The 25577-nt window shown below is 40.0% G+C and overlaps 2 protein-coding genes across 3 annotated transcripts in view; one reads left to right on the top strand and one right to left on the bottom strand.

Moving 5' to 3' along the window:
* The window catches only part of il15ra (interleukin 15 receptor subunit alpha), a 117001-nt gene that overhangs the window by 38543 nt on the left and 52881 nt on the right, over window positions 1-25577 (bottom strand). The gene's annotated exons all lie outside the window — the stretch shown is intronic.
* Window positions 1161-9547, top strand: LOC136177630 (NXPE family member 3-like). The gene is made up of 5 exons (XM_065951189.1): window positions 1161-1474; window positions 2289-2584; window positions 2914-2984; window positions 8305-8511; window positions 8595-9547. Exons 1-5 carry the CDS (start codon window positions 1298-1300, stop codon window positions 9137-9139), a joined length of 1296 nt encoding a protein of 431 aa, XP_065807261.1. The 5' UTR covers window positions 1161-1297; the 3' UTR covers window positions 9140-9547.

Raw genomic sequence — 25577 nt, 5'->3', positions numbered from 1 at the left:
TTCAATTTCATCTCATTGCACTCACACTCACACACACACACACACACACACACACACACACACACACACACACACACACACACACACACACACACACACACTTGCACTGGAGCGCCAGCCACCACGCGAACCTTTTTACTTTTTACTTTTAGTGCTACAGCACACAGTTGATCCGTGATCTTTACGGACCGAGGCGGGAACACACGTGACCCGGTCAAACAGTCGGTTGGACTTTACTCCATTCACTCTCACCGTGTCTGCAGCTAATTTAACAAAAGCAAAATCATCTCACAGCAGCCTGCTGTAGTCTGTGAACATCTCCACACAGATTAAAGTTGTTTGTTGTAAACTAAATTAAGGGGAAAACATATGTGATATAAATACAAACTTAATATTAAAATGTAGCCTACCCTAAAATAAGAGTTTTAAAAAAAGTATGTCGATATTGCATTATTTTTTACAGAACTCTCATTTATTATATCTGATATTATTTTCTGTTTGTTGTGTGAGTATTAAATGCATTTGGAGGCTGTCGGTAAAGGCTACGGCTCACTGTGTGGACTGGTAGATCTCTGCAGACTGGCAACTTTAAAAGTAGATCTTGGTTTAAAAAAGGTTGGGCAATCAAATACACGATTTAATAAGCTACAAGGTTGTAGATAATAATGCACTTTTTCAGACTTATGTACTAAAGCTAGAATCAAAGCATATATCTCCAGTGAAAGGATATGAACAATAGGCTGGTCAGAGCAATGAAACTCCCGGGCTTCTTGCCTTCTTCCCCTAGTAAAAGACTATTGCCCTTAGGCATCGTTTTAGAGACATTTCAGTGCCTTCCAGCAGCTTACAGTTTACAAATCAACAGTTATGATTAATCCTTATTCTTTTAGAAAAATCACTTATCTTTCTTTCAGTTTATTTTATTGAAGTAAATTTGTTCGATGCGTCTTTGTCACCATCTTCTTTTTCAACCCCTTTCCAGCTACATTATGAAGAAAACTCTACCATCGTCCCTAAGAAAGTGACCTCTGCTCCTCCCACTGCTCCTCCCACTGCTCCTCCCACTGCTCCTCCCACTGCTCCTCCCAGGCCTGATGATTTCTGCACCTTTAAGCCACTGTCTTTGGCAGATGCTGAGGAGGAACGCCTGTTATTAGATTCCATTGCTTGGCCTGAATCTCCACGTCCGCCACCTTTTTTTTTATTAAACCAGACAAGTGATCCCGCCCACAGCACCTTCACCATTCTCCCAGGGAGGGGTGGAGTAGAGCGGCACATAGGAGACCAGCTGGAAGTTATGATACAAATGTACGACTTCCAAGGAAACCCCAAGAAGTCTGGAGGAGATGTCTTACTTGCCCGGTTGCACAACAGGGCACTTGAAGCAGGTGTGGCTGGACGAGTGGTGGATCACCTTAATGGCTCCTACTCTGCTGTATTCCCTTTACTCTGGGAAGGAAGTGCACAGGTTGAGGTAAAGTTCAAGGCTTAAAATGGTATTGTAAAACAAGTGATGGTAAAGGAATCACCTAATGTTATTGTCCTGTAGGTCATTTAATTCCAAAGTTCAGAGTGCTATCTGCCACTGGGCAGGTAAATGTTTTACCAAAATGTCATAAAAACTATGCTGTGAGTAATAAGCGCGTTTTATGTAGCTGCAATTACTTTTCCCTGCTCCTCTCTCTGTCGTCATGACTGTGAGACACACCAACATGCTGCACAAACACACACACACACACACACACACACACCCCCACACACACACACACACACACACACACACACACACACACACACACACACACACACACACACTCACACACTGGAGCGCCTGCCACCACGCGCAGTTATTTAGAGTATTACAAGTTCAACTTTCCAGCTAGTAGAGAGTTGACCAATTCCATTAATCTCTCTTACGTTTTTAAGTTAAGTAAATTATTAACTTTAGTCAGCTGGCACCAAAAATACAGATGAATTATCTTGGAAACATTGATTTAACAATCAAATGATACAGTAGCGGCAGTAGCTCAGTCTGTAGGGACTTGGGTTGGCAACCGGAGGGTTGCCGGTTCAAGTCACGGTGCCGACGAAATATGGAATTTGGTCTGGTAGCTGCAGAGATACCTGAGCACTGCCTAGAGCAAGCCACAAAGTCCCCTCCCCACCACATGTTGCATGATTAACAGAGTGTAAAAACAGAATTTCCCCTTGATCTTAATCTTAAACAAAAAATAGCAGGCAAAGGGTGTATGCTGTAATTTGAGAACTCTTGTGTTTTGTTTTATCAGGTAACGCTTGTCCACTCAAGCGAGGCTGTCACAGTTCTGCACAGGCTGAATAGAGAACATCCTGAAAGGGTTCTCTTTAAAAGCCTCTTCCGCTCAGGTTCAATCTCTGAAACTGCCTCCTGTAACGTTTGCCTACGTCAAACCAACCAGCCACAGTGCAACTACACTGACCTCCGTACAGGCGAGCCTTGGTTCTGCTACAAGCCAAAGAAACTGAGCTGTGATGACAGGATTAACCACATGAGAGCCGGATTCAATGTAAGACTCAAGGACAAAGAGGAGAAGCTTTTCCAAAGGTGAGGGAGCACAGCAGTAGAAAAGTTGCATCTAGTTTTACATGTAATGACTTTAAGTATGTAGTATGTGTCACATGGTGGAGAATTTTGTGTTTGTAACTACAGGTGGCAAAGATGAAATGTATAATTTAAGATAATACCTATCAAAACACTTAATCTGAACAATTAAAGTTGACTCTAATCAACAAAACTATGAAGTGTATATTTTCATTCCAAATATGGAGTGATTTATTATGACTAAAGTGTTACCATTTGGTAAATCACTTCTGACATTTACATATTGTAGTGTGTTTAAGAGATTCTTAATCATGGCAGTTTTTCCCACCCAGCAAAATCAACCTGAAAGTCTTCATTCACTCTTCAGGACCAGCCAATGTTACTGTGCTGCCTCCAAGGAAAGGTAACGCACAACTTTTCTACTTCCACCTTTAAAAGATATCCATGTGACCTTGAAAATAAAAAATACTACACAATAAAAAAAAAAAGTGACAATAGCTGTTTATCTCTGTGCCTTGTAGAGAGCATATCACATATAAGGCAAAAATAAATAAATGAAACAGATTCCATCTACAAAACTGAGATAGAGCTGGAAGCGTTTACTTCATTCATGCTCAAAACAAGATTTATTTTATGCAAAATACGATAGGGGTTATCGCAACCGGCTCACCTTTACAGGTACTCTCCCCTACACCATCTGTGAGCCAGTGGAATCGCTCTCTCCTTTTCCCTCCCTCAAGGCACCCCCTCCAAACTGGAAATGAGTTGAGTGGCTTATGCAGGTTTTCAAATGGGCACCCCCCTTCCTCGATGTTTCATTGATTTAAGCCCATGACATCTCGGGGGGGCTCGACGGTAGAACCAGCATCCTGGTACTACCCCCGCAGTTTGCCACTCAACTCTGATGTTTTCCCTCCCCAGGTTTGCTCTGCAAGTGCTCATTCCGCTTCATCCAAATCCACCGGGATGTTGCCTCTGCCTGCTTGGTGATGTTGGCTATCAGCCGCTTCCTAGCCTGGCCTTCAATTCCAAGCAGTCCAAGAGCTCTCCAGAGCGACTGTCCTGCGAAGCCCCTGCAGCCGACCTCCACCGGCAGGTTCCATGCCTTCCACCCATTACGCTGGCTGTCGAGGATGAGATTCTGATATTTCTTGAGCTTGCACTCATGTGCTTCCTCCATCCTCTCTTCCCAGGGTACTGTAAGTTCCATTAGGATCACTTGCTTGGTACCTTTAGACCAGAGGACAATGTTGGTTCTGAGGTTGGTAAGGGTTATCTCCTCTGGAAATTTGAGCTGCTGCTTAGGTCAGCCCGCATCTCCCAGTCACTTGCCGTGCCCAGGACTCCTTTAGTCCTCAACTCTGCTGTTGTTGTTGCACTTTCCCCTGACCTGAGAAAGTGGATGAAACGAGGACCATCAGTACGTTGTTTTGGCCTCTTTCTGGCCTGTTCCACACCAGCAGCCAGTTGTGTCAGGATCTGGTCGTGTCGCAACCTGAATTTCCCATTCGCCAGACTTGACCCACACGAGGAGAGGACATGCTCCAGGTTAGCTGGCCTTCCACAGAGTGTGCAGCAGGGCCTTTCGGCCAATCCCCATGTGTGGAGGTTTGATGGAGTCGGCAGGACATCATACACGGAACACAACAGAAACTTGATCCGGTGTTCTTCCATGCTCCAGATGTCCTTCCAAGTCAGTGCCCTTTCTCGCACACTCTCCCACCTCGTCCAGCTGCCCTGTTTGTTCATGGCTACTGCCTTGACATGTCTGCCTTCCTCCTCTGCCCTGCGTACCTCCCTTTGAACCATGCCACGGCGTTCCTTTGGATTAGCCTTTTTCCAGTTTGCTTCTTGGGACCCCCAGCCATCTCCTCAGGTAAGTGTCAGGAGTGTGAGGAGATAGTTCTATTGTACTATTAAAAATGTTAACTATTTAACAACTGCAACGTTTTGCTTTTAATAATTAATATTTTCTTATAAAAGGTATTTGGTAACATTTTCCTTAAAGAGCATATTGCAGGTTAAATCTTTTTGTAAATTAACACTTAACATTGTCTGGCAAAGGTTGTAGAATAAGTCAATGTTTGATTTGATATTTTATACAACACAAAAGGGCAAAAGATTAGAGGAGAAAGTGGCCGTTTTCTGTATTGCTGTTTAGAACGTTCTTTTTTTTATCAACATCACGTCATATACAAGGGGAAACCTCCGGTCTCGAAAAATGAAGCCTATGTGGAAGTACAAAAAACTGCAGTTCCTCGAGGTTCCGCTTGAGGCTGGCTGCAGAAGCGCCGGAAGTGCCATAAGCCCACAGCCAAAAAAGCCCGTTTTTACCACAGGAATTAACATGTTTACAGCCTGGTTCACAAAACGAGATATATCTGAGAAGTTGACGGCCCCTTCTCCTCACACTGTGGGGGGGGGGGTGAATTTTTTTTATAACTCATCGGATTTTATTCTATGAAGGAAAACGACTATGCCCATATTTGGTTGTGTCAGATTTGATTGACAGCTCTGCACGGTCAGCAGGTCAGGAGGCTAACAGCTTGATCCGTCTGATTTCTCCTCTTTTTTACTTCGTTTGGAGAGTTTGTTTAACACATATCTGACAACATACATGGCTTGCTGTGCGGTTAACAGACCATCCAACAAGTTGATGCTTCAGTTTTCTTCGGTAAGTGATATAGTAGTGTTATATTTACTGTATACTTGTGTGTCGGTATTTATATTTACGGACCTAGCTTGTTTAGCATTAGCTTGTAAACCAGTCGACGAACTGTGTAGCTCATTATTTACATTATTTACGGTCAATGGTTTAGAAATGTTTGTTGTTAAGATGTTGAAAATGAGTTTGTGTGATGTTAGAAGCTAAAGGTTCACCTCAGTTGTTATCTGATGTTATGATGAATGTTATACTCCACGTAAATGTGGACATTAAAAACAAACTTTGTGTAGTAATTATCCGTCAGTAACATAAACTGAACTGAACCTAATGTGCTGTGTAGGTTATAGAGGATGACATTAAAGTTACATGGTTGATGTAGTGTCTTAAGATTTGAGCAAACTGTTAACAAATTAAAAAAAATGCACTTTGTAAGAGCATCTGTAACCATTAAGAACTATATTAATAACCATATTAATTTTCACTGAACTCATACACAGAATATAGCAGTAGAAATATCAATAACATATGAAATATGTATGAAAATAAGATTTAAAGCACATAGATATAAAGTATAAGAAATAGTTTGAAGAATACAGCCATGTACTGAGCTCATGTTAATAATAAATGAGTTACTGTATGTTGGGATCTGTTAATGATTTAAATAATTCAGATTATATTTGTTTCATGTTAAGATGAAGTACTATCCACAATAAACTGCTTAATTTTTCCTCACAAAATCTGAGACAATTTGATGTGGAATATCATTGTGTGAGTGAGAGAGCTGAAAATAGCATGATTACAATAATGTTTATCTTCTTAACTTTGAATAGATGTTGATTACCTGAATACTGTACCTTTGTTGTCTGGGTAGTATACTGTTGAATTTATAAATGTACTCTTACACACAGATGAATACAGAAAAATAGATGAGAACAAAAAAAATGATTTAATGAATAACTGATATTTTCTCTCTTTCTTTGTCATCCTGAAGACCCCTCACTAAAAGTCCATGTTCTCCTGGATCCATGTCACATGCTCGAGCTTCTTCTGAATGACTTTTCAACAGTCGAAGTTCTGGTGAGAGAAGATGGCCAGCAGATAAGACGGCAGTACATGAAGGAGCTCCACAAGCTTCAGGAGGAGGAGGAGGGTTTGCACTTTGGAAGACTGTATTCATGCTGTTCAAATAAAAAAAGATCTCCTCCAAACAACTTGCAATCAAACCATTTTCTTCCCATTTTAAAACCCTTTGTCCAGTTTAGATGGGAGAAGTTGATATTATGTGATATTGATCAGGGAAGACTACATTTCTAAATCATTTTTAACTGTGTTTTTATTCACAAGTTATTGATCTTATTTACTCTCCATGTATCTTGATTTAAGAATGGGGCTGTGTTTAAGGGCATATTTTTGCAATGACTCTGTTCCATCCCACTTTCAGAAATGAACTACATCAGTATTTGGTAAAAGAAAATGTCGAAAGAATAAGAAGTTGTGTAAAAGTAGACTTCCACATTTTAGTCTTGTCATTTCAAATCTGAAATGTATACTCATAAGTAGACATAAAGGAGTGCATTTATATAGAAATATTTATTTAATCTGAAAAACAACATTAAAAAAAATCTGTTTTTACAGCAGAGATGAACATGTTTACAGCTTGGTACAAAACAAACAAATAGGTGTGATTAGCTCATGTCTCGATGGACACACACTGTACGGGGGGGTGAATGTTTTGATGACTCATCAGTTTTGATTTGATGAAGGATAAGAGTTATTCACAATAAGGCTTGTAGCTGACCAGCTTGACAGGCGGGCGCAGTGTAACGGTTTGTCAAGAGGCTTAAAACCCATCTCAGCTCTCAGCCTGTGGGTGACATCGCTCAGGCCATCCGGGGGAGACCTCCCTCACAGCGAGCTGTTGAAGAGAAGCAACTGAAGTCCACCCCAGAAGAACCAACAAATGCAGATGTTGTTGAGGCTCAGGTTTCTTCCTCTGTCTCTGCAGCTCTCTGGGAACCTCGACAGACCAGTCACCAATAATCCACACTGTGTCTATAGGAGAAATACAAAGGTGTTCAATTAATGCCTCAGACAAAATGTACAGTTAACTACATGTGACAGCTCAGGCTGTTTTTTTGTTATGAGCCACATCTGCAGGAATAATATTGAACAAGGTAGCTGCAACTCATCATAATAGATGCCAGTCTTAAACACTATTTTTTCTAATAAAGTTTTTGGTGTGAAGCTGACACTGTCCACAGACTCCATGACTTCACAGGGTTCAATAGAAAACAAATGTCTTGTAATAAATACTAAATAATTATTTTTCAATTGTCATGTTCACCTCATCGCTGTTGACATCAGTAAATATAAAACACAGACATTCCTCTTTTTGTCAGAACAGTAACATGAACTGTATGCTTTGTAATATTGATTTCTTCTGGATGTCTCATATTTATTTACAGTTTATGGATAAAACTTTGTTAATGTATTGCTCTGCTAACACTGACAAAGTCTAACTGCTCTGACAAATAACTAAAAACCATGACTGTATATTTAAAAAAGTGTAGTTTTAAGACTTTAATTAAATATTTGGGTTGAATATAATTAGTTTTAACTGTGTTGTAGAAAAGTTAAATGTTAACTTACTGTTTGTAGAGTTTTCTCAGGACGAGCAGGAGTAGGGGATGATAGCAGCCTAGCTGTTAGCGATGCTGTGAAGTGGACTGCTAACGTCGAGCTGAATGGGTGGAGTTAAGTCCCGCCGGTCCCGCCTTACTGCTGTCGTTAGGTTGATCCGAAGTTAGGTTGAGACTGCAAATCCAATATGGATGCGGCCGTCGATTGGACTCATTTTCTGCCTATGTAACAGACGGGTCAGGGTTCGTCCAGTAATATTTACAGTCTATGGTCATATATGATGTCATCTTAAGTCTCAAGTGAAATAAGCAAGGTCAAGGAGAGACCTTGTTTTGGGTTTTTTATGGGATCTGTTGACAATATATTTTAAAACAATGACTTTAATAACTTAAAGGTTATTTTGATCAATATTTCTTAGGGCAACCTGAGGTCGATCAAGGCAGTGGGAAGTCTGGACTCTCTGGGTATTACTTCCATGGTGTGTGGCGATCACTTGGTGGCACCAAAGTCCACCAATTCAACAACTCCTCTGCCATCAGTCAGTGTCTGAAAGGAAAGGCGGTCCACATGTATGGAGACTCCACCCTTAGGCAGTGGTTTGAGTACCTTGATGCTTCACTTCCAGGTAGTTAATACACATTCATTTCAGGTGACAGTTTAATATTATTTATATAACAGCTAAACTTGTTCCTTCTGTCATACTTTGAGATGCTAATGAGATTAACCGGAATAGTCCGAAGAAAACTGGACCTTACATGATATGGGACAATGCAAAAAACATCTTGGTAACATACCGTGTCCATGGTCCTCCTCTTAGTTTTATCTACGTCCCAACCAGTGAGCTGCGTTACATTTCCAATGAAATTGACGGGTTGGTAGGTGGCACCAACACAGTTGTAGTTTTTAGCATCTGGGCCCACTTCAGCCCTTTCCCAATTGAGCTCTACATCAGACGGCTTCAGAGCATCCGCAGGGCGGTGATTCGTCTGTTGAACAGGGCTCCAGACACGCTGGTGGTCATCAGGACTGCAAACCTCAGAGGTTTAACACCTTCTGTATCGTTAAACTACAGTGACTGGTACACACTACAGCTGGACAAGGTGCTAAGAGCTGTGTTCAAAGGACTTAATGTTCGACTAGTGGACGCTTGGGAGATGACTCTGGCCCACCACCTGCCTCACAACATTCACCCAGGCCGTCCTATTGTTAAGAATATGATTGACATTATCTTGTCCTACATATGCACCAAATAGGGCTAATAGATGTGCATTTGTTATGAGCAGGTTAAAGACCTCACTCTTTTTTACATTGTGTTACAGTATAGCAGGTAAACTCTGTGTTATCTGCAAAGACCCAATAGTAATCCATCACAGCACTTAGCAACATTTAGCGAAGTTACAGTGGCAAGGAAAAACTGTCTTTTTACAAACCGAAACCTTGAGCAAAACCAGATTCACGTTTAACAGCCAACTGCTGAAACAGTGTTGGGCTTGAAAGTATGTGTTTTATTAGCAGTAACAGTTAGGCATGATAATAGACTGATCAGTCTAATATTAACGTTAGTAACAGTATGATGAAACAGTTAGGACTGCTTATGTTTGATCATGTGTATGTTTTTATCAGACCTCCGAAGGACTTTATATTTTTATTTTTATAAATCATGATTAAAATGATCATTTTGGTCATGTAAAAAAACATGTTTGTTGAGTTGAACTTTCGTGCATGGCCTGAATACGCCCTCTTTTTTTGAGAAATAGAAATATCGCATGATGGTCCATCCATGCTCAAACTGCCTGCAATCCCTAAGTACAACGAGAAGAGATTACCATAATAGGGAAATGGGGAGCTTAAAATGCTTATGAAGAGTAATAATGGTTTGAATATGAACTTATTGTTAATCGCATTGTGTATTCATTTAGAGGGAATTAAAAGTAGTTGAAAAGTCAGTACCTTAGAAATTACCTCATGAAAAATGAAACAGAACCAATTGTTAACAGATTTTTCAAACAAAAAAAACGTGTTTTATTAATAAAGAATGATCTCTGTCTAAATGCATAAAAGACCTAGATGGTCTAATTTACATGCTACGCAAACATAGGCCGAAATACACAAACATGCACAAACAGGATCCTCTGGACATGCATTAATAATGAGGTCTCAGAGTGAGTAGGCTGCCCACAGCAAGCTCTCCAGAGCAGTTTCAGGTTCGGTGCCTTGCTCAAGGGCACCTCGGCGGTGCTCAGGAAGTGGACTGATGCCTCTCCAGCTACCAGATCAATTTCCGGACTTGGTCCGGGGACTTGAACTGGCAACCCCTCCCATTCCCAACCCAAGTCCCAACAGACTGAGCTACTGCCACTCTTGGTTGTTGCTAATGCTAAGCTATATGCTATGCTAATGCTATGCTACATGCTATGCTACATCAGAAGCAATACATAACACTTAATAACAAGGCTAATGCTAATGTTACACATAGTAACTTCAGTACACCCTGTTACTTCAAATACATACTGCAACCACATGCTAACAGAACAACAAAAGGCTAACCACATTGCAATTGCAATACATGGTAAATAAGCATACAGCAAGTGACTGTCCTCTGCTCTTGAAGCAAATTTGTCGAACCACTGTGCCGAGGCATGGTTTGGTCACTTGACTAGTGACATTCGAAGCAGTTGAAGGCTTCGAATGTCATACGAATCACCTGATTGGTTCGGTTTGTCATTTGGATCACTTGGCGGGATCAAGTATGTTCCGGGGTAGGCTATCCCTATTTAGTGTGGTTCATTTGAATTTTTTTCGAGAGTAGGTTGGTTTTTTCGCTGTTGTTGCTGTTGGTTGCTTAAAGAGTTAGTAGTGTTGTATCAGATTACGTATTTTGTAGAGAATCAGTGTAGATAGATAGACCCGGATAATAAGGTAATTACCAGTGTTATTTTGATTTCACTTGTAGCCTATTTACCCTGGAAACCCCCTTAAGGGCAAGCCCTCAAGTACAATGATGTCGCTATAGAAAACATAATTACACAATTGTTGTCCTTGATGTACATGCCTGTAGTAGCCAATGCCAAATTTCAATGGGGTGGAAAATTACATATGAATGCATTCAAATTATGATTGACTTTGCTGACTGATTGTTTCACAGGTCCAGTGTGTGCTGTTTGATTCAAGGCTGTCATACAGCAACAACACCTCATCCATGCTGAGGCACTTGTAGCGTATACAATTATAATACGGGGCACCAGCTTTAAGAATAAGCACAAGACTATTAACCTTAATTATAGTAATGAATTAATAAATGAATCTGTCTCATATTATCAGAGTAAGTTCTCAAGCAGTTTAAAACCAGAAAAATACACAGACAAATTACAGAATTTTTATGTGTAAAGTTTAAAGGTCCCATATTATGCTTTTGCTGGTTTTATATGCCCTTTAGTGTGTTTTCCAAGTGTCCCGTGCATGCTTAGCCACATCTATGTGCAAAAATTCAAAGTCCACGGAAACGCGGCTTCTCCTACGTTCTCCTGTTAGCTGTAGCATTAGCCACATGTAACGCTCAGTTCTAGCCCACCTCGATAAACATTTGTCAGTCCGACATCATTGTCAGTGTGAGATCACTGATCTAAGCCCATTGGCTCGTTGTGGCAAGCCTTGAAGCTCATGTTGAAATTTCCGAGACGTGTGCTGAGCAACTGACCAATAACGACAGAGCGGATCGGCAGACCAATCAGAGCAGACTTGGGCCACCTGGGGTCTAACAGTGGGGGCTCAGCAGAGCGTAGCTGATGGACTCAGAGCGTAGAGGGAGCAAGGAGGAGCAGTATGAAAACAGACACTTTTTTCGGACTTTAGCTATTGTGAACGTACAAAAATAGATACATAGATTAAATATGCAAACCCCAAAAAGGGCATAATATGGGCTCTTTAATATAGAAAATGGTGAACAAGATATATGAATAAAGTAAATATGCAAAAAATATAATTACAACAGTGATACTGACATGACAACGTAAATAAGAGAATGTTAATTCTTGATTTCTAAGTTTGATATGGTGATTTTCTTATGTTAGAGTAACGGGGTAAAACACGGTATCGTTTGAGTGATTTAACTAGGTAAGGATTTATAAAAAAGGGGACTTAATTAATTTGGTATAAAAGTTGATTTAGAGGCTTTGATTTGGATACAACAAGCTTTGCTTCCACACACCCAATGCTTAATCAGAACGCTCCTTACTCTGAGTCACGTTCGGTAGAACTCTGCCGAATGGTACCACTCGTCAAGTTCTTTCGGATCAAGGATGCCGGCGGTCCACGGTGAGAGCCGTAGCAAATGTGGTCGGAGTTGATGAGTGAAGTGGGGAAATGGATGGCACAGCGGTCCGGTCGTCGTCCATTGGGTCCGTCTCTCAGCTGCTCAAAGCAGGTCCAAACAACGTCCTTTAAAAATGAACAGTCGTTAACTCTCACTCAATGGCCAATTCTCACTCAATGGCCAATTCTAGTCAGTTTGAGAATAACAAAAAAAAGGTTCTGAAAGATGTGCGGTCAATACTAAAGGGAAAAGCTAAGCGCGTAACTTGGGTCAAAAGGCACCTGAGTTAACGTGCGATGAGAAAAAAACAAGTTAAAATGCAGAAGTTAAAAATGTCTTAAGAAAAAGGGGGACTCATTATCCCTAACCTAAAGCACTATTTCTATGCAGCTCAAATACAATCAATAAGCACCTGGCTAAATGATAACTCTGAAGCAAGGTGGAGATCCATAGAAAAACACATGTTGCCATGTTTCAATAAAAACAATACCCTTCTGTACAAAGACTAAAAGTAGGACACAAGTAATCAACAATGCATTAATAAGAAACACCTTAAAGACTTGGCACATAATTTAAAAAAAATGCAAAATGAAAGAGGACTTCATTGTACTGAGAGAAATGAAAGAAGATCCTGAATTTAGTCCTAATAAACAGGATACAGTCTTTAATACATGGGTACAAAAGGGACTGACCATATTTGGACAATGTTTAGATGAAAACAGAATTATACCATTTGAATCTCTAAGGACATATTATGATTTACCACACTCCCACTTCTTCCAATATTTGCAACTGAGAAGTTACACGCAGAACAGTGAAACAGGGAGGAAGACTAGCAGTGCTCTCCATCAACTTGTGCAATTTTTGGTAAAGAACTTTAGTAATGTTAGTGTACCACATCAAATTTCAACTGTGTATAATATTTTAGAAAATAGTCAAAATTTTGACGATACATGGGCAAAGCTAAGATGGGAGGAAGAACTTAATTCACACAAATCTGATGATACCCGGAAGGAAATGAATCGGAATGTGCACTCAACCACTATATCTCCTTACTCGAGAGAATATGCATGGAAAATACAATCACGTTATTTTATAACACAAGTGCAACAAGCTAGGTATAATAATAAAATATTGCCAAACTGCTGGAGGGAATGTGGCGAGTCTTGTGCCAATTTTGGTCAAATTATTTGGTCCTGTCCATTATTAAAAGTGTTCTAGAACAATATTCAGAGAGAAGTCAAAACCATTTTCAATGACGCCATTCACTTAAACACAGACTTTATATTGTTAGGTAAAACAGTGGACAACATTCATAATGAAAACGATCAATATGAGTTAAGAAGTTGGCTTCAAAAAACATGCCCCTTGATATAGAAATGGAGAAACAATTCAACAAATATATCAGATGGAAAGTTTAACTTATAAAATGAGGGGGAACTCAAAACCATCTGAAAAGAGATGGTCTAAATGGTCAACATATTATGGTAGGAAGGAACTGTACTGAAACTTTGGGATCAAGACAATCGGACTGACAGTCACTTAGGGGAGCACCACCTAGGTTTTTTTTTGTTGTGTTTTTTTTTGTTTTGTTGGTTTTTTTTGTTTTCTTTCTGTCTTCTTTCTCCTTTGACTCTTCTTCTCTTTCTCTTGTGGCGTATGTGTCACGTCAGGCCTTTAACCTGAAAATAGTCACGTAAAACATCATGTGACATATATGTCACAATAAAACATATTTTAATAATCCTTTCAGTTAATTAAGCTGATCTAATGATATTTAATGAACTATATGTTATATTGTTCAATCCAAAGGATTTTGATTTTAAAATTTACATAAAAAACATGTCATATTGATTAAATTAATAAAATGAAGGAATACAATACATGTTTCCAATTAATCAATAAAATAAACAAACAAACAATGATTGAATACCCTATTCCAATGAAATTTCAATGTCATATAATGTGTTATTTAGTTTGAATAACGTTGAGCAGTTCAGAGCTCAGGATAAATTGTCAGTTATTCATGGAGATGACGGTAAAAGTATGAGCAACGTGAAGTTAGCTCAAATTAGGACCCTGAAGACCTGATTACACTACCAGCAACAAATTCATATAATATAATTAGTCAAGTGAGTCTGATTCAGAAAGTAGTGAATTAAGTGATTTAGATCAAACAGTTGGGACACCCCAGGGGTTGCCAGCCACAGAAGGGGGGTAGCGAGATGCCTTTCAAAGAACTAATATAAATGTAAAATCATTTAAAATTGTTTGTTTAGCTCATTTTTGTAAAAATAAATACTTAAGTAGTTAGATTTCAAATAAAACCACATGACAGCAGTCAACAGTATAGGTGTCTGCTGCTCTTTACACATAAACATGAACACACCTGTGTTTTTTTAAGTTCTTTAAGGCCACTCAGTCATAAAGTCCATACATGGAAATTACTTTTATTCTACTTCTAGCCTATCTAAAGATTAATTACTATATAAACGTACCTCCCAAGAAAGTTGGTGTTGTTTTTGCTGAAAATGTTCACATTGACCAGTTTGTAGACTGGCCTGGGAAATGGGAAAAGTGTGGCTTTTGCCATTTCTGCCAAATCAATGCAACCACCACCCTCTAATGTGTGTCACTGCTTCACTGCAGAAATAAATTGTTATAATATTGTAGTAATATGACCATTTTGTCACAGTTCAACTGCCACAAATGCTGATAAGGCTGATTCAAACTTGGTGTGATAATATGAAAGTTATAGTTTCTAAACTTATTTGCGTTATGTTTAGTCAAGCTTCCTACTTAAGTCTGACTGCTTTTCAATCATATACAGTAACAGTAACTTGTTTAGAAGACCTCCAATATGAGGTAGTCTTATATTTTTTTTTGGTTGCAAAACAAAAAAAATATGGTTTAACCAGATAAGTAAAGTTATAATTTTGAAATATGTTGTACAAATACAAATAAATAGACAAATCAATGTTATAAAGTGAAAAAACCATCAAGTTGATTTACTGTAAAATGTGGAAAAGAATATACCATAAATGCCCAATGTGATGTATATGTCATTTTTCAGATCTCCAACACTAGTGGGTGGTATTTTTAAAAAAATGTCAGAAATGTCTTATATGGGGTCCATTTAGTCTAATCTATGTTCCCCATAATTTTCCTATCAGTATAATGTGTGTATGGGCTAAACACAGACCTGACTCCTCTGACCAACCAGCAACATGAAAACACAGGAGAATGCATCAAGGTATGTAATAGAAAACCAGAGAAAAAATTACGTCAAGTTCATCACATAGTTTATGCATTCGGACAATATGTATTTTCCTGTCATTTCAGCTGCTGGCTGCATTCCAGGTGGCAACTGTTCAGCTGTAGGAGGAGAAGATAGTTTTGGAATCAAAGGTCATCCCCCTCTACCATGTGTTGAATCATACAACAGAGCAACTATATTCATAGCCCATCACCCCCATGGGATAATATATGGCACATAACCTGATCAGGTGCTTGGTGGACAGATTACAAGATAGTTCACTGGCAGTCGCTACACTGGTGGATCCACGCTTCAAAACCTTTGGATTCACCAGTCAGAGAGTGGCTGCTGGTGTCAAAGAGCGTCTCATTTCAGAATGTACATAAATCATCAATAGAAACAATGCCCAGCAGCAGCAGCAGCAGCCATCCACTTCTCAAGCACCACCTCAGCCTCGTCCTCCAGCACCAGCAGCAGTCTATTTATTTTTTATTATATTATGAATAAGGAATGACTAATGACATTTCTGGTGATGATTCATTTTTTTATTTAACCTTTATTTAACCAGGTAATAACCTATTGAGATCAAGACCTCTTTCACAAGGGTGACAAGTGTCAGCTTTAAACCAATCGAACAGGAATGTGCATGGCGAATCAAATTCTAAACAATCTATGGACCAATAAGTAAAATGTCTTGATTGCAATTCATTTTATTGACCACTAGATGTCTTCCTCGAGCACTGTGTCATTGAAGCCTCGAGTAATGAACCAATCAAGTCTCGAAGCTTCAACAAAGCCTCAATCAGCCATCACTAGTGTACACTGTGTTAAATGAGGCCTCGAGTAATTAATCTATTTGTGATACAATTGGCTACAAAGCCTCATTTCACCATCACTACAGCACGTCCTCACTTCTCCTCCTGCAAGTGTACACTAGTGACACCTACTAGTCAAAACAATTTAGAGCAGCCAAATTATTATTGATCACATCACATGCCATTGCATTACTGACATGTTATAGCAAATTGTACTACTGTGGTAACCAATAATGATTCACGTGATATTACTTTATAACATACCTTAGTTAATATAATCATATTATCATTCAGTGATCTTATTTTTTTATGATTTCCTATCAAGATATAGCCTATGAAACAACAATATATATAAATCTATTGTTCAACAAGTTTGAGGACCTATGTTAACTACAAGTCCAGGAAAAAAGGAAGATTGAAAGAAAGATCCTTGACGCACACCAAGCACTTCACCTAATAAGCCATCGATAATGAACACAGAAAATGATGATAATGACAGAAATAGAATCAACTCATGGAAGCGATTCAGCATGGCAATACATGAAAGCTTTGTAGCTTTGGTTATGGCAACGTCACGTTGTCATAGAGGCTCGTGTTCAATTCCTGGAACCGCTGAAAAAATGTTTTGTTTTAATGTTTTTTAACATTTACCTTATTGGGAGACGATAACTCAAAATGCTCCCAAACAGGAGACGTTTTCCTCTTTCTCACAGGCTCCATTTCTCCAAAAAAAATAGAACCAAAACTCCAACTCTCAACAACCAACTAACGCAAACTCACAAGGAGACATGACAAGTGAGTTTCGCTTCCTTTTATCTACAACCCGAAACACAAACAAATCAATGACGTAGTTCTACTCGAAGTGCGGCCTCGTTTGTCATCGATGACAATTCTCTGACAATGACACGAGCCTCGATACGGGGCCTCAGCTAGAAATGCCCCTCCTACTCGACACACGCTTCAAAGCCTCGGTGTCAAACGTAACATCACTAGTGTTCGCTAATAATTATTAACTGTCTATAATTAATTAATACTTTGATGTGAACGTTAACTTAATGCTAACACAAACAAACACATGATTGTAATTGCTGCAATGTTACCAAAGCAAAAATTAATTATAGCAAAATACACAACTGTAAAGAATAATATAAATTGATAAATGAAGACTTAAATGATTTAAATGGTGAATAAGAGAAGAGCGTGTCACCCACTTTGTCACAAAATTAATTTGACTAGTTAAGTTTTTTATGATGAATAGACATTTTTGTAAAAAGTGTTCTGAGTTCAACACTCAAAGTTCAAACTTTTTTTTTTACAGTGTAAGCACATTATAAAAAAGGAGTTTGTCTTGCATTAATGACTGAACATCTCCTTTCTCAACAAGATGAGAGCTGGGGGATAGTATTGAAGAAGTATGAAAAGGTCATATCAGTTAAGAACATGTGGCAGCTGTAACTCAGTTGGTAGAGTCGTCGCCTCTCCACTGGAAGGTCAAGGGCTCAATCCCCAGCTGAGCAACATGTCCGATGTGTCCTTGGGGTAAGTGAATTGTAACATTGTAACAACATAGTGCTTTGAACAGGTGACAGTCCTGCCAGTTTTACATTTTCCGTGTAACTCCTGCCAGTCATAAAGAACTATAACATTTTTAAAACGGCAACAGCAATAGATCTCTCAACAGACAGCAGATCAAACCAGATGTGAAGGAGCTGGCAGTGCTGACTCAAAAGTAATGTTTCCCTGTTACTGCACTGTATTCTGAAATAATTTTCTCCTCAACAAACATGTTACATTTGGAGCGGGTTGTTAAATTTATATGGCGTGTGTATATTAGGTTTAATCACCTGACAAGCCTTTTTATTCAAGCCATCCCATTTCTCCCTGCTTGTTTCAGTTCAGTAAAATCGAAATGTTCATCATGGATTCCAAACTCCAGTACCACAACTCGAACATTTTTTCAACAGGTTATTATTATGCACCCATGGTCAAGAAGTCAGACCCCAGTCCAGCACCCAAGCAGAGCTGTTTGTGGTCCATGGTCAGCATACAGCAGCCCTGCCATCTCCATTCAAACTACCCAAATTAAATCTCCCCAACTCCCATTGGATCCCAGGCCTCATCTCGACCATCAGCAAGACACCAAGATCAAACACACCACAGGCATAGCCTCAAGAATATGACCAAGCCTCTCCTCACCATTCTCACTGTGCAGTAGCCTTCTACACATCACTGCTTGCGATGTCTTCCTCTTCCTCCACTAGATCAAGTCCACATCAGGAACTGGACCGCTGCTCGCCTCTGACAATCCCTGAATCCCCCTTCAACTGCCACTATGTCCAGAGGCAGCTACCCTTGTAGGGGACAGAGCTTATCACCCCCTGTGCCTGCTCCTTCTGTATCTGACATCTCATATCTCTCTCAAGCTATCACAGCTTTCTTTATATCCTGGAGTTCGCATGCTTCACAAAATTCCTGTGCACATACATCCTTCCATCCCATTATAGTTTCCTCTACTCTTCCTTCAGTCTTTCAGACAAAACTACAGCAGAGTTCACTCTAGCTTTTTCAATATAGATGCACTATTTATTCAGCCTTTCCTTCACGAAGGTCTGAGCTGGATGACTATCTGTCCATCATAGTCGACAGAGCTTTACTTTTCAGAGGAACTGGTTTCTATAGCTACCATGTTTACTTTGCAGCATACAGCAGTTGAATCAAGGTACTGGGGAGGTCATGACTCTAAACTGTAATGTTGAATCTTTGCAGCCCAAACCTCCCTCTCATACCCCAGAATGTCCTGTCAGCGCTCTTCTACAAAGCTCACGCTCATCTTTCTCACACCCCAATCTTAAACCGTCTATCACACAGGTATCAAAATCAAGGCCCGCAGGCCGAATCCGGCCCGACAGCAGGTTCCATCCGGCCAGCGAGACAATTTGGGAAGAAGGGGAACATCTTTAAAAAACAAATGTATGAGATTTTTTTTATAACTTAAATGTATTTAATTATTTTTAATACTTTTTTAACAAAAAAAAGCTATTTTAGCTTTATTTTGTAGCTCCATCGGCCCCTGTGCCGGTGGTCGAAGAGCCCTTTTCTAAAGTGGTTATAGACTGTGTTGGCCCTTTGCCTAAGACTAGGAAAGGCAATGAGTTCCTTTTGACCATCATGGATGTCACTACCCGTTTCCCTGAAGCTGTCCCTTTAAGAAATATTAAAGCCAGAACCATCATAGAGGCCATCATAGGTTTATTTTCCCAGTTTGGTTTGCCAAAGCAGATGCAGCATGATCAGGGAACAAATTTTGTGTCTGGAGTTTTTCAGGATGTGATGGTCGAACTTGGTATCACACAAGCAGTTTCCTCAGCTTATCATCCACAGTCTCAAGGGGCTCTTGAACGGGCTCATCAGACCCTAAAAACAATGTTGAAGATTTACGGCATTCAATTTCCTGGGGATTGGGATGTTTCCCTTCCGTTTTTGCTTTTTGCCATGAGAGATTCAGTGAGTGAGTCCACTGGATTTACGCCGTTTGAGCTGGTGTTTGGCCATGAGGTTAGAGGTCCCCTGAAGTTGTTCAAGGAACAGTTGCTTTAACCCAAATCGAATACCACTATGTTGCAGTATGTGTCCGAATTTAAAGATCAGTTGTGGTCAGCTTGTCGGGTTGCCAGGGAGAATTTGCATCAGTTGCAGATGCGTATGAAGGGTTAGTTTGACCAAAAGGCTGTTGACTGGCATTATGCCATCGGGGACCAGGTTCTTGCGTTGGTGCCGCAGCGTGCATTTGGTCTAAGTGCGTCATTCTGTGGTCCCTATACTGTTGTGAAGAGGGTAGGAGACAAAAACTATGTTATCAGCACTCCCAAAGGCAGGAGAAAGACGAGACTGTGCCATATAAACCTGTTAAAGCTGTATCTGGGTCGGTCACGTGGTCCCAGTGTGGGCTGGTTGCTGAAGATGTCAGTGAGGAAGCGGAAACTGTTGGGTTCCGGCTGAGAAAATCTGAGGCTCTTAAGTCGCTTGATGACCAACTTGGGCATCTACCTGCAGAGTGTCAGAGTCAGATGAAAGCTCTGTTGGCCGAGTTCTCCCCCCCTGTTCCAGGATGTCCCAGGGTGCACGTCTCTAGCGGTGCACAATGTGGATGTGGGCAGTGCGGCTCCAGTCAAACAACATCCGTACAGGTTAGCACCCTCTAAATTGGAGTGTTTGAGGGAAGAGTTGTCTTATATGTTGAGCATTGGGGTGGTAGAGCATGGGCAGAGTGAGTGGAGTTCTCCAGTGGTACTTGTTCCAAAATCTGATAATACGTCGAGACCTTGTATTGACTACAAGAAAGTGAACCAGCAGACTAAGGCTGATGCCTTCCCAATTCCCAGACTTGAAGACTGCATAGACAAAATCAGAGGAGCAGAGGTTGTTTCTAAGTTAGACCTACTGAAAGGCTATTGGCAGGTGCCTCTGACTCCACGGGCTAGGGAGATTTCAACCTTTGTGACACCGGATGGTCTGTATATTTGCAATGTTCTTCCGTTTGGCATGAAAAATGCTCCCGCTACTTTTCAGCGGATGATGAATACCATCACTTAGGGGTTGAGCTCTGTGGTTACTTATATTGATGATGTGGTCGTGTACAGTAGCTCATGAGAAGAGCACTTCATACAGCTACGGCAGCTCTTTGAAAGGTTACAAGAGGCAGGTCTTGTAGTAAATTTACCTAAATGTGAGTTTGGGAAGGGACAAGTAACATATCTTGGGCATCAGGTGGGTCAAGGGAAAGTAATGCCCCGTCGTGCAAAAGTGGAGGCAATCCTCGATCTTCCGATACCGAGAAACCGACTCAATGTCATGAGAGTGCTAGGCATGTGTGGGTTTTACAGAAGATTTGTTCCCAACTTTGCTGTGGTTGCTGAACCATTGACTAACATTTTGAAGAAAGATGTGAAGTTTGTGTGGACAGATGCCTGTGAGCGTTCTTTCGGAGGGTTGAAAGCCGTCGTGGCATGTAAACCTGTGCTGCTTGCTCCGAACTGTGATGCACCTTTTCAACTTGCCATAGATTTGTAATTTGTAATTTATTTCAAGGATAGCCCCTTGAGATACATCATCTCATTTTCAAGGGGGTCCTTACAAAACATAAATGAATCATCATAATACAAAATCAAAATAAAAGGTAAATCCAAAACATAATACCAAACATTTAAACACAGAGACACCCACACCACAAACACACACACACACACTCACAATCACTCAAGAAAAAAAATAACAATAATAATAATAAAAAACGAAAGAAAGAAAGGAAAACCTCTGCATATATATATCTATATATATATATAGATATATATATCCATACACACTATACAGTACATACACACATAGTGTACGCAACATTAAGGCACAAGGTACACAACAGTACATACATGTAGCTATGAGGTACACGAGCAAGAGGAGAGCAAGTCCAGACAAACTAAGTCCAACAGAGAAAAAAAATCAAAAGCAAGAGCAGGATGTTTGACAATGAGTAAGTAGAGATGATTTAAAAATATGAAAAGAGGTGCTAGATCTAAGTGAGCGAGGTAGGTTATTCCAATCTGATGGAGCTTTAAATTTAAATGCACGGCGACCAATTTCTTTCTTGATTCTTGGTGTGAAGAAAAATAGATGATCAGTATGCCTTAGGCTATACTGTACTCATACATGAGGCAATGATGGGTCCTATATGGACACCTCAGAACAAATCTACAGAGACTGTTATATAAGATAGTGAGGGGTTGAAGATTTGTCTCTGAGGTGTTCCCATAGATAACATCAGCATAATCAAACATTGGCAGCACCAATTGTGTCACAATTCTTCTCCGGACATGCAGTGAAAAACATTCAACAGAACGATAAAGTGATTTTAGACGACCATATATTTTCTTAGAAATTGAGTTGATATGAGGTTTGAAAGATAACTGGGAATCTAGGCAAAGGCCCACATATTTAAATTCATCTACTTTTTCTAATGCTGTTCCATCCAGGATATTAATATGCAAGTTTCTTGTTAAGGGCAAAGAATCTGGTCGAGTGCAGAACAACATAAAATATTATTTTTTCTTATTCAGAAGAAGCTTACTGACAGGGAACCATTTTTGGACTAGATTAAAATCAGATCGTATTGAGTATTGAATTTGTGAAATGTCCGAACTGGAGGAGTATATTACAGTGTCATCTGCATATAAATGAATTTGACAGTCAGAACAGACTTGTGAGAGGTCATTGATGAAGATGGAGAATAATAGAGGACCTAAAGATGAACCTTGTGGCACACCTTTATCAATAATCTTGAATTCTGACTGGCTGCCCTGAAAAAAAACACATTGACTTCTATAATGAAGAAAAGAGTTGAAAAACAACAAAGAGTCAGTAGAGAGACCAATAGCATGTAGTTTATCTAAAAGGAGATAGTGATCAACCATGTCAAATGCTTTAGCAAGGTCAATGAATATAGCACCTGTAGACATATTGCTGTCAGATGCTGACTGTATGTCATTGGTGAATTTTAGGAGAGAAGTGGTGGTCGAGTGGTTTGGTCTAAAACCAGATTGGTGTGTTGATAATAAATTGTGTACATTAAGATATTTAGATAATTGATTATATAATATATAATGTATATATATATACAAATATTTTTGCTATGCAATTAATAATTGAGATAGGTCTATAATTATTCTGAGTCGGGGTAAAGTCAGAGTGAGAATAACCAGACAGGGAGCTACCAATTGTAGAGAAGTGTTGGCTAAATGCCTCTGCAATTAATGATGGTTCACTGACAGTTTCATTGTTTATTTTGATACGAGTAGTTTTTGTGGGTTTATTTGTTATACTATTGATTCTCTTCCAAAATTGCTTTGGGTTCTTAAAATCAGTTGGCAGACAGTCTTTGTAATAATTTGCCTTAGCATTTCTAGTATTGGTTTTACATTTATTCCTCAGCTCTTTATAAGCATTCATGTCAGAAGAATCATTTGTTGCACGGTATTTTTTCCAAGCCTTGTCTCTTTGTTTGAATAAGTGTATAAGATCTCCTTTTATCCAAGGTAAATGTCGACCCTTGACTTTAATTGTTGTCCAGGGAGCATGTTTATTAATTATTTCAACAAGCTCAGGCAGTAGTAAGCAATTCCAGGCATCTTCAACGGATGGTATTAGTTGAAATCTTGAGATGCTTGTGACATTGGGGTCGGAGCTGTGCTCCTACAAACTGATGAGGCTGGACGAGACCGCCCAGTAGCTTATTTCTCTCGAAAGCTGAACAAACATCAGAAAGCTTATTCAACCATTGAGAAGGAAGCTTTTGGGCTGGTTTTGGCAGTCAAGCATTTTTAAGTGTATGTGTCTCATTCAGGCCGAGAGGTTGTGGTGTTTACGGACCACAATCCCCTTTCTTTTCTAGCAAAGTTCAAAACATCAAATCAGAGAGTGTTCAAGTGGGCGCTAGTTTTGCAGCCTTACAGTTTGGTTGGTTCTTCTTCATTCAGCAGTGTTTTGCAAAACATTTCAGCGGTCAGCATTCCCACGCATTTTCCACAATGCATTCAGTAAGTTCTCAGAGGTGTTGCTGTTATGAAGGTTGGAATTTGTTAAATATCATGAGTAACACCCGTACTGTACAGATACCCCAAACATTATCTTTGTCAATACCATCCGTCCATTAGCAACAACACTTATCATCCTGTGAAGTCATATCTTCTTTTTCTCACTAGAGCTTTGCATAACATCGCCTTTCAGTGCTATGATAAGCCAAATATATTTTGTGAAGTGACTGACAAGTACTCACTTTCCCAAAGCTTGCCTGAAGGGCCTGCTGTTAGGAGGCTTCTTCATAACCATGTTATGTAAGCATGAGTCTCACCTGAGTACAGGAGCCCTTTGTTTGGGGCCCATGTGTTTCAGGCAAAAGCTGTATGAATCAGTGATCGTAAACCTCAATGCAATCTGTGAGAAAAACTTGCAAAAGCAGTTTGCTGTTTGCATTTTTAATGTTGTTGATTTTTTACTTTGGGAATATATCGGGATCCTGTCTTCTCAACACAAAGGCACAACCGCACAGAAATCTGCTGTTCCTTTTTCACAGAAGTCAAGAGCTTGTAAAAGGAAAGCCTCCATCAAGAAATGTAAGTAATGTTTTGGTTTTTTTTCTGCCTTAAATACATTGAAACACATCAAAGGAATTGAAAAAAAAAATCTGAAAAGGCTCTGAGATAAAAGTGACATAATTTACATTTTTTAACCATAAAATAGTCTTTTCAAAGTCAATTTAATAGTTCAATAACGTTTGACATGGAGAATAGCATTCCCATTTCCACAAAGAAGCAGAGGATTTTATGGCACACCTTCACCAACTAACAAGGTGCATGAAGAGTGAAAAGCTCCAGCAACACTTGCAGCACGAAGATCAACTTTATTAAAGGGATACTTCACCCATTGAAACATGAATCTGTATTGACATTGGGTCATATATGGAGTAGAAATGTGAAATACATTTTGAAGTTGGTGCCTTCTTGGCCGAGAAAAGGCAGAAAGTGTCTTTTTGGCTCATGTGGATGAAAGACCCCAAATCCCAGAATGCACAGCACCGCAGGCCACTCCCACTAAGGTCAGGTTTACAGACATATTTACGTTAACACATAAGGCCGTTTCCTCAACTGATTCCGAGATTTCTTCCAGAAGGAATTGGTATCTTGGAAATTCCTGGCAGAAAACAGACTCTATGTCTGTGTCCATAGGCAAATAGTGAGAGCACCGACATTACCAGTCCGCCCCAGCTCGAGCCGGCCCCGGCTCCTCATCCTCACCGCCGCCAACAGGCAGGCCTTATGTCTCGGCTGCTGAGCTGGCAGCGGCGGCCAGCAATATAGCCGGGAGACAGTTGCAGCTGACAGGCTGGTTTTGTTTCTCGGCTGCTGCGACTAGTGGCGGTCCCGGCGGCCAGCCGCCAGCGGCCAGATTTCCAAAAGGAGCCTGGGTGCCCTGTTTTCAGCACTATGTAACTTTGGCAGCGGTCCAAGGTTCTGGTGAAAAGTGCAAACAGCTTTACAGCACAAGTTCACAGAGCAGCTTTCAGCCATAAAGTAGCGAAAGTTCTCTACAGTGCAGTTGCACTCAGCGACCTTGGATGGGCGCCAAAGCGCACCAAACTGAATTCACCTCTAGAGTTGCTTTAAAAAGAACTTAAAAAGAGATCACTGACTTTGCTGACCTGATTTGACCAGATACAATTGTTGATTGATAAAAAACAAAATAGGGGTGGCTGTGGCTCA

Source organism: Labrus bergylta, chromosome 23, assembly GCF_963930695.1.
Source record: "Labrus bergylta chromosome 23, fLabBer1.1, whole genome shotgun sequence".
Classification (NCBI taxonomy): Eukaryota; Metazoa; Chordata; class Actinopteri; order Labriformes; family Labridae; genus Labrus; species Labrus bergylta.
Note: the sequence above shows the minus strand (reverse complement) of the source record. Positions and strands in the feature narration are given on the sequence as shown.